We start from the raw sequence: 9,701 nt of genomic DNA, 5'->3' as shown, positions 1-9,701 counted from the left end.
TTTTTTTTTGGTTGTCTCCTCCTTTTAATATTTAGTTTCGCCAAAAGGATCTTCTTCAAAACTACAACGTCGATTAAGTATTCTTGTTGAAAGTTGGAAAATGTTAATTATTTCTTTTATCTAGGTAGGTATTACGTGAGTGCAATAAATAAGGGACGAACAGTGTCAAGTTGTCCGTCTACTTCAACTGTTATTTGAAACTCGATCGGACTCCTTAAAACAATAACGGTTCAGACCTCCATGTGACTGTCCCAGTGTAACAAATTGATAAATAATACAAATCTATTTATAAAACAAATAACCCATTTTTATTTACAAAATACAATACTTTAACAAAAAAAAACAATAAACTTAAAAATATTAACAATAACTAATAATTTTTTAATTTTCATCAGTAATTTTTGAACGTTTGTTTCGATTTAAACTAGAATTGGTACTCTTTTTATTGACAACTTTAATAGGTGGGCGTATTTTTGAAGGTTTCTTCTGCAAACTATATTTAACACCATTTTGGCAGTGGTTTGGATATTGATTCGTGTTACTGCACGATGCCAATTGGTATGGATTGGCTGCGTTACACATCGCTTGGTTTGTTTGATATCCGCAATTTCCGAACCAACATGCGTGTGGTGTAGTGGGAATTAATGTAGATTGTACTGTTGCATATGGATTAAGAGCAGTCATCGGAATTGGTATTCTTAACGTGCCTTCTGTGGCTATGATTCCAGGATTAAAGTTGCAAATCGTCTAACAAAAAGAAAATAATAAACCTACCATATAAATATATTATATATTTAACTTACTTCTTGTTTATTATCGGATTCTTCAGACGAAGACATCTCATCCCTAAAATCTTGAGGAGAATCCAAGTTTTCATTAATCATTTCACTTTCACTGGATGTATTTTTCATTTTATCAGATACAATCTAAAAATTAAAAAAGAATTTAAATAAATAAAGTCTGTTTTGCCCATCATTACTGGAGGACACCCCGGACGTCTTTTTTGTTTATTCTTGACCAAATTACAAATACTTTTTTTGACTTCCATTTGTGTTTTAGTAACTAATTCGTAATCCTCGACAGTTTCGATTAAAGTAACTGCCGCCATTCTGGCAACATCGAAAGCCCTGTTTCGTTCATCGATCAAAGCTGCGCGTTCATACACTCTGGTTTTTCTTTCGGAAGCTAATTCTTGTTCAAGATCGTCACATAATTTAGCGTATCGTTCTTTCTCGATTAATAAATCATTGCATGATCCTTCCAAATTAAACATCATTCCTTCAAGTTTTTCTTTTTTTAACGTTAATTTCTACATAAAAAAAAAGGGTTCAATCGTTTTAAATGATTTTTTATTTCTTATTAAATCAACACATACTTCTAATCCATTCACCATAACTTTGGAGTTTTCTTTTTCTCGGTCCAATTCTCTGATCGTCATTTCTAATTTTTGTTTGGATGCTTCAAGCGCTGAAGACATTTTTTTAATTTTTTCCGTGTCTTTTATACATTCTTTATCTATATCTTGTGGCGAATTTCGTCTTTCTTTCTCTAGAGTTGATCTATAAGAATAACTATAACATTATAACGAATTTTGTATTAGAACTCACTTTAATTCTTCAATTTTGGTTTCTAATTGACAAATTTTTTGGTAATTATTAGATTGGTTTTCATCTCTTGAGTCAAGTACATTCCGGACGATTTCTAATTGTTTATCTAATTGTAAACATTTTTCTTTGACAATATCGTTTTCTTGTTCTTGCAATTTAATTTGTTCATCCTGGAAATTTAAGGTATAATTTGAATTTTTTTTTGTAATTAAAAGATACTTTTGATAAAAGTTGTTCGTGTTGAGAATTAATCACAACGTCTTGATGTTGCCGAATAAATTCTAATTCTTCTATTTTTCTCCTTTGCTCATCCACCGTTTTTTGTAATTCGTTAGTTTTGTTTCGTAAAATAGTTGATGTTGTAACACACAATTGGTTTTGTTTTTTAATAGCCAAAGTTGAATCTTCATTTTCTTGATATTTCATTATTCTTTTCGTTGATTCTTCTACTTTTACACGTAAATTTTCGGCTTCACATCGCCAGCGCATTATTTCATTTTGGGATTGTTGTTCTTTTTCCTTTAAAATATTTAATTTTTCCGTAAGTTCTTTAGGAATCTTATTCATATTTTCTCGATTATCATCTAATTCTCGTTTTAATTTCTCAAGTTCTTCTTGTGATTTTTTCAATTTCAATTTGCATTGTCCTAATTCCTTTTCGCATTTACTATTTTTGTTTCTAAGAACGATAAAACTTTCGTGTTTAATTTTAATTGAATTTGATAATTTATGGTTAATTTCCGTTATTTTCTTTGTCATTTCTTTTTGTTTCTTTAATTTTAAATCTAATTTATCTTTTTGTTTTATTATATTTTGTTTTTCTTGGTCGTTTTCTTCTAATTTCTTTGATAACATAAACAGAGATTCTTTTAGGGATTTAATTTCTTCTTTATTCTCATCGTAACTGTTTGATTCTGTATCGTCAGTTACTTCGTTATTTTTTGTTCCTTTTCCTCTTTCTCTTTCTAAACATCTACATAAATAATCCTTTTCTTTTGTCATATCCAATAATTTACCGTTAATCTCATCGATTTGAAACTTCATCTTTTCGTTTTGCATTTTAAATTGATTAATCATTGATGTACACTCTTCGTTGTGTTCTAATACTGTAGACAGTTCTGATTTTAATTTCATCACTTCCTCTTCAAGAATACGTTTCCTTGTTTGTTCATACTCTGACTCCTAAATACGTATTTTATTAAAATACAATTTATGTTAATTTTAATAATATCTCACTAATCCTAACGGTGAACTTGAATGTGATTTTAAATTTTCAACATTCGATCCTGAACTGGATAATTTATCGTGAAAACTTGATGTATTTGAAAAATTTTGAGGTGGTTGAATTATATCAGGACATGTTAAGCGATTTGCGTCAAATTTCAAAACATTTCTTCTACCAACTGGTAAACTTTTCGTAGATTTTTCTGAAATGTATCTACAAAACCAATTTTTATTTAAAACATGCACTTCGATAGCAATAATAAAATGAAATACGATTTATCACAACTTAATTTTTTTTGCAAAACCACACTTTTCGAGTTCAAATCGATGTTAGATTTAGACGAATCACTACCACATTTTTGTAACATCATCATAAGACGAATGTCATTTTCGATCTGATCTAGGCGATTTGTAAGTCTCTATGAATCATAATCACATATTGTTTAAAATTAACTTTTAAAGCATGTTAAATCTTACCGAAGACATTGTTAAAATTAATAATCCAACAATACAAGACGTAAAATTTTAAACTTTTCAAATATATTTTTCATTTAACTGCTAATTTTCTTTAGTGCCCATTCTATAAAATGTATTCGTTTACATTGTATCCTACACAAATTTAAGCTTGACTTCAAAGTATTGATGACACAGAAACTTCTATTTTGACAATTTTGAAAAAGTACTATCAAATATACCGTTATTAATAAAGCTTTCTTGATGTAAATCTTGTATTGGTGTGACAGTAGTGAATGGAGATAATGAAGATAAAGAGAAGATGGGACCCAGAACGAGGTTGTTGATGGTGTTGAGAAAGATATTGAAAGGAGAAAGGTTTTCGAACGGGTGGAGGACGGCCATAATAAGTACCTTGTACAAAAAGGGAACAAAAAGGATAGTGGAGAATTATAGAGATATCAGCTTACTGAGTACGACGTACAAAATATACGCAAAGGAATTGCTAACGAAGCTAGGAGAGGGACCTTTTGGCAGATGATCTCTAGATTATGAAGTACAGGTGGTTCAAATTCGATTTATTAAATTCGTTATTGTTGTCTGATTACAAAAATATAGGGTTTGGCAGGTCTATTTCTTATTGTTTTAGAATAAAGCTAAAAATAAACTTTTTTAGTGTCGTCAAAGAAATTAATTTTACAGTTCCCTGTAAATCATAACTAAAAATTAAAAAAACATTTCTGATATTTGAAACAAATACATTTGTTGAACTATTTAATTTATATTTGTTTTGCACAAAAGTTGGAATAGATTGCATTATTTCACGTTTTTTTATTAATATTTAATATTATTATTAAATGACTTAATAAATTATTGATAGATGGCGCTCATATATTGCTTTAAATTCAAATAAACTTAGTATCCAAAAATTTTCTGAAGTGTCAAATTAAAAATCCTGTTTTTTAAGATAAATTACGAAAAGTTTAACATGTTAGAATGTTACATAGTAGAAAATATAGTAAATTTTATATAAATTTTTAATAGAATAATTTTTAGTTTTTAGTACCGTAATTTACAGGAAACTGTAAAATTAATTTTTTAACAACACAAAAAAAAATTATTTTTAGCTTTATTCTAAAACAATAAGAAATAGACTTATTATCATCAAATTCTCTGTAAAAAAGTGTCCATATAATGTCTTAGTTATAATACTCCACCTATAATAATAACCAAGATAATTGCACTTGCTGGTTTTACGATATTTTCAGCCTTGGCTCCTAGGGGAAAAACAAAAGATAATAGCGCTTTGAGGTTTTTGGCATTAGCAGTTTCCCAAAAAACAAGATCATGACATGTAAGCTACTTTTTTTCTAACTCATAGTTTCTGACAGTTTCGGATATCGAATTTGAACCACCCTGTACAAAGTACGAAAAATATAATTGCACTTTCAGATTTTATACTTTAAAGCACAATTTGTTATTATTTAATAAAATCATCGATAACTTGAACATTTATTCCAGAATAAATAATAAATCCAAATTAAATTTGAACTTCAATATTACTTTGAGTGCCATCTATATTTAAAAAGTAGAAACAAATATTTCTACGTGATTTAGAATTTTATAGGTTATGTTATGTTATACGCATGGGATATTTTAAACACAAATTTAATTTTATATCTCTAGTTTAATGAGAGAATTTACTGATAATGACTCTAATAAGCCTTTATAATAAAATCGAAGAATTATGTAATAAGTAATAAGATATATAATCGCTGATAACTCTTAGATTTTTGGGATTGTCAATATTACATCCCTCCTGTGAATTAGTACTTAAAAATAGCAATAATGTTTAGTAAAAGGTTAATAAACCGGAAACCGATCGTAAATGTAATAAAACTATCTTGTAGTTCCGTTCACGTAAGTTGTAATACATTAATTAATAATTTGTGTTGAAAATTAACAAAAGTTAGGTTAGATTATATTATGTAATAAATTATTTTTCTTATCTTTTAGAGTTTAAATACTAAACATTCTAATGTAAGATCACCGGAAGCTGTGTTTTTAGAGAAAACTGCTGAAGTACCCATAATTTCTGTAACAGAAAAAGAAAATGTTGACATGATCGGTCCACCTGATCCTATTTCCAATTTAAGACCCATCATTCGAAAACGATCCCTACATGAAACGATTTTACAACAAAAACTTAGAGAAATACAGGATAGTACTCAGGAATGGAACCAAAAATTTTGGAGCGAACATAATACTAAATTTGTTAAGGTTACTTAAGATTTTTTGTAATTTGAGTGTTATATGTAAATCATACACATTTTAGGAAAGGCAAGTTTATATAAAAGCTCATAGAGTATCACAGGAAGAAAATCGTGCTTTAACTGCCGATGAAATGAGCGAATTCTATAAAAAATTTCTTGATGAAAATTGGAAAACACATGTTACCTATAATTTTCAATGGTACAAGAAAAATTTTGAAATTCTTATTTTAGCGTTTAGAGTTTATTTGGAAACGCTATTAAGACATTCATAGCAGGTAAGAAAAAAAGGAAGCAATGAGCTTTCTTAAGTTTATTGAAACATTTCTCATTTATTTACCTTTTATTAATAAAAATCAATGCTGTATTCATTACTATGTTATATTGATACTTGGTTGTAATTAAGTTGCAAGTTTCTGCGTTTTAAAAGAATGACATTAGTCTAAAAAAGTTAAGGTATAATTCAAAAATCATCATGTCGCTTAAAAATCGTCATTTTGTTTTTATCGACGGGAAATCGAAAAAAAAAAGTGCGGAAAACTGTAAAACTTACCGAAAAATCACTTTAAAGTTTCGACGTGACGTCACCAACATATATTTTCGCAGCACATTTGGTTAAAACGCATATTTTCGGGTGAAATACCCGAAATATATATTTGTTTACCATCTATAAACTAAAGATAACCTAAAATCTGTAACTCTTTAAACGTTACATTCGGACCCACCTAATTTACCGATTTATTTTAGAATTTTGTGTAGAAATCCCACTTTGAGTTAGGTTAATTAACATTTAAACCAGTGCGAATTTCTCAAATGTCGGGTTGGGCTTGGAGCAGAGGGTGGGTTATAAATTCCGGATTGATACTTTCTAGTTCTAGTTTTTTACTAGTACAATCATTAGAACTAACATAAGACCTAGAACTAGAATCAATCGGGTTTAGCCGTCTTGAGAGACGTGCGGCTAAACCCGAATGTTTCTAGTTCTAGGTCTAGTGTTAGTTCTAGTATTAACACAGAGTCTACTGACACACAGTCTATTTATAGTCATTATGCATCGAAAGCCTAAGAAAAACAAGGGTGTTTCATCCGAAAATATACGTTGTAATCTCACCTAATTTAGTGAAAATAACTTTAATTATAAGTTTATCAGATTGATTTTGTGCTTGACTATAAAATAAACAATTCGTAGGTTAGGTGTTGACCGGTTTAATAGGAAAATGTATGGTTAACATTACTTGTGACGTCCCAGTAAACAAGAAACCTCTGTGAAACATTTCAATTTTAACGTACAGTGAATTAAATGAAACATCTTAGAAGTACGTTTCATATACGTGACAGATACGATTTTTACGAAACGTATCTAAAGATATGTATCAAATACATTTCAGTAGAAATATTTATGAAATATCATTAAAATATGTAGCAGAAACATTTCATTTGAAACATTTCGCTACAAATGTGTCTGAAACATGTCTGGAATATCTTCAGCACCGCCTGTGAACGTATGTACAAACATTAATTAATGTTTGTAAACAGAACTAACCTAAGGTAACATTCCTTCACGGTTTAATTGACAGTTCAAAAGAAAACTTCACGCTATGATTGGCATTACTAATTACTAAAGAAAACTTTACGCTATAATTAATGTTTGTAAACAAAACTAACCTTACGTAACATTCCTTCACGGTTTAATTGGCATTTCAAAAGAAAACTTCACGCTATGATTGGCATTACTAATTACTAAAGAAAACTTCACGCTATAATTAATGTTTGTAAACAGAACTAACCTTACCTAACATTCCTTCACGGTTTAATTGGCATTTCAAAAGAAAACTTCACGCTATAATTAATGTTTGTAAACAAAACTAACCTTACTTAACATACCTTCACGGTGTAATTGGCATTTCAAAAGAAAACTTCACGCTATAATTGGCATTACTAATTACTAAAGAAAACTTCACGCTATAATTAATGTTTGTAAACAGAACTAACCTTACGTAACATTCCTTAGTCACATCGAAACTTTAATGTGATTTTTCGGTATATTATATATATTGTATATAATATATTATACTAATACATAAATTAATATATTATATTATATATATTATACAATATTAAATTATTGTTTAAATCCGTAAGTAAGTTTTATCACAACAAAAATATAATTTAAAGTCAAATTACGAAATAAAAATTAAATCAAATTTATCAAAGTATGCTATCTTATTCAGCTAATTTCAGTAAATATAGTAAATTTGACATTTGTTGTGAAATACCTCTTTGAGTTCAAAGTGAAAATGTTTCCGCCAAAAATAATACTACTCTGGTTCTTAATAATTCCTTTTTGTGATTGCGTTGAAATCATAAATGAGAACGTTTATAAAAATATTACTTTAGAAAATCAAAATGTTATAATTATCGAGGATATCAAATTTGTGAACAATGGAGAAGATGGGGTAAATGACTACACTTACACGTTAGATCCTAGCGTTCAAAAAGCTAAAGTAACGTTTTCTCAAGATTACCTTAAATATGATAATCGTACCTATTTAATTAAACTACCGAAAGTGATTTTAAAAAACGAACGATTTACGCTTGAAGTGGTTATTGTTGTTTTGGATGAGCTGGTATTGATAGATTCGCATAGTACACAACGTTTTATTCATTATAAAGGAAACTTAGAATATTATTCCGTGTATAAAACGAAAAATTTCATGATTGTTTATGAATTACCGGAGAAAAGATGTGAATTTGTTGAAATTGAACCGAAAATTCACGGTAATAAAACTCGGGTTTCTAATCAGTTGTTCGATGTTCAGCCGTACAGTTTTTTTCCTTTACAAATTGTTTATATGAATAATTTGCCATTTTATTATGTTACTAATTTTGAAAGAAAAATTGATATTTCTCATTACGGATTTATTATAATTGAGGAAACCGTTACTGTTGTTAATAAAGGTAAATAAATTTTTAATTATATTAATTAACAAATTCGTGCATAACGTTTATTAATAATATATTTATTGTAATAGGATATAAATCCAAGCAACCATACCAACCAGTTCCGAACTACACCAGGACAAAATTACGTACGCTGTTACCAGAATTGGCCTTCAATATAAAACTATTCGACGGAATCGGGAATAACAGCAAATCTCAACTTTATTATTCCGATTATGGCACTCTCTTAGTTTTTGAATCTCGCTATGAACTTTTCATGGCTTGGAAAACGATTTATACACTAAAATACACCGTTCCTGCCTATCCATATCTACAAAAATCGGACGATATTTACGTTTTAGACATGGTTGTAGTGGACGATGTTCTTCCAAATGCTTTCATAAAAACTGCAAAAACCAAAGTGTATTTGCCAGAATCGTCGAGATTAATTTCTGCAAATATAACCGAGGATGCTGACGTGAAGATTGGGGACAAAGAAATTATAACAACCGCTTTAGCACCATCAAGAGAAATCGTTGTTTTTGAAAGTTTTGATTTGGTTAATGGTTTGGCACCGAATTTCCGTGTGGTTTATAAAAGGGGGCCGATTCATGTTTTTAAACCTGCCTTTTACATCATTACTTACGTAGAATCAATTTTTCTGTTTTACTTATTTGTTAGTTATGTAAAATCTGTTTTGGTTTTACAAAAGTCCTAGTTAATTGATTTTCATATACTAGTATTGCGTTCCAGTGAAATTATTATTTATTTTGTAGATAAATAAATTTATTAATTTTAAATCAATGTGTTTTAGTACTTTTCATTAAATAAAAATAAAAGTATATTCTCATATATGTATAGTCCATTATATTAGAAATAGGTAATAGTATATACAGAGAGAGAGTTTTGTATATGAATGGTGTAAACAATACATTACAGAACAATGATAGTAACAATTATAATAACAAGCTGTACAAACAAACATCAAAATTACAAATATAGTGAAGTATAGTGAAGGGTTGCTACTCTAGAACCTAATGGGCATTGCTCTACCAGGTGTTCAATAGTTTGTCTTTCAGTACCACAGTCGCAATTTGTGGAGAGTATTTTTCTCCACTTGAAGAGTACACCTGCCGCAATTCGTCCTCATTCTATTGAGTAATGCCCAGATTCGTGTTGGTTGGTCGAAACCCTCTAGCTTGCTTGA

The 9,701-nt window shown here is 29.1% G+C and overlaps 3 protein-coding genes across 3 annotated transcripts; 2 read left to right on the top strand and 1 right to left on the bottom strand.

Moving 5' to 3' along the window:
* Positions 1–285: 285 nt before the first annotated feature.
* On the bottom strand, positions 286–3,700 carry LOC111426051 (putative leucine-rich repeat-containing protein DDB_G0290503). Its single transcript, XM_023060397.2, has 9 exons — positions 3,309–3,700; positions 3,105–3,250; positions 2,844–3,045; positions 1,827–2,789; positions 1,608–1,777; positions 1,376–1,559; positions 980–1,309; positions 804–926; positions 286–747 (listed from the first exon to the last, which is right to left on the bottom strand). Exons 1-9 carry the CDS (start codon positions 3,315–3,317, stop codon positions 382–384), a joined length of 2,493 nt encoding a protein of 830 aa, XP_022916165.2. The 5' UTR covers positions 3,318–3,700; the 3' UTR covers positions 286–381.
* Positions 3,701–5,029: 1,329 nt separating this feature from the next.
* Positions 5,030–8,931, top strand: LOC111426035 (Cytochrome c oxidase assembly factor 8). The gene is made up of 4 exons (XM_023060377.2): positions 5,030–5,204; positions 5,301–5,564; positions 5,620–5,832; positions 8,587–8,931. Exons 1-3 carry the CDS (start codon positions 5,133–5,135, stop codon positions 5,827–5,829), a joined length of 546 nt encoding a protein of 181 aa, XP_022916145.1. The 5' UTR covers positions 5,030–5,132; the 3' UTR covers positions 5,830–5,832; positions 8,587–8,931.
* Positions 7,852–9,212, top strand: LOC111425890 (dolichyl-diphosphooligosaccharide--protein glycosyltransferase subunit 1-like). The gene is made up of 2 exons (XM_071194660.1): positions 7,852–8,512; positions 8,587–9,212. The coding sequence occupies exons 1-2, from the start codon at positions 7,852–7,854 to the stop codon at positions 9,210–9,212; spliced, it is 1,287 nt and encodes a 428-aa protein (XP_071050761.1).
* The last annotated feature ends 489 nt before the right edge of the window (positions 9,213–9,701 follow it).

The sequence above is a fragment of the Onthophagus taurus genome, chromosome 2 (assembly GCF_036711975.1).
Source record: "Onthophagus taurus isolate NC chromosome 2, IU_Otau_3.0, whole genome shotgun sequence".
NCBI lineage: Eukaryota > Metazoa > Arthropoda > Insecta > Coleoptera > Scarabaeidae > Onthophagus > Onthophagus taurus.
Note: the sequence above shows the minus strand (reverse complement) of the source record. Positions and strands in the feature narration are given on the sequence as shown.

Bases quoted from the DNA above. Each gene is read 5' to 3' on its own strand.
- LOC111425890 (XM_071194660.1), top strand. From the start codon at position 7,852: ATGTTTCCGCCAAAAATAATACTACTCTGGTTCTTAATAATTCCTTTT. The intron at 8,513-8,586 runs GTAAATAAATTT...TTATTGTAATAG, and splicing joins CGTTACTGTTGTTAATAAAG to GATATAAATCCAAGCAACCA.
- LOC111426051 (XM_023060397.2), bottom strand. The intron at 3,046-3,104 runs GTATTTCATTTT...TTGGTTTTGTAG, and splicing joins AAATTAAGTTGTGATAAATC to ATACATTTCAGAAAAATCTA. The intron at 1,778-1,826 runs GTATCTTTTAAT...TTAAATTTCCAG, and splicing joins ACGAACAACTTTTATCAAAA to GATGAACAAATTAAATTGCA.
- LOC111426035 (XM_023060377.2), top strand. From the start codon at position 5,133: ATGTTTAGTAAAAGGTTAATAAACCGGAAACCGATCGTAAATGTAATA. The intron at 5,205-5,300 runs GTAAGTTGTAAT...CTTATCTTTTAG, and splicing joins TATCTTGTAGTTCCGTTCAC to AGTTTAAATACTAAACATTC. The intron at 5,565-5,619 runs GTTACTTAAGAT...TACACATTTTAG, and splicing joins ATAATACTAAATTTGTTAAG to GAAAGGCAAGTTTATATAAA.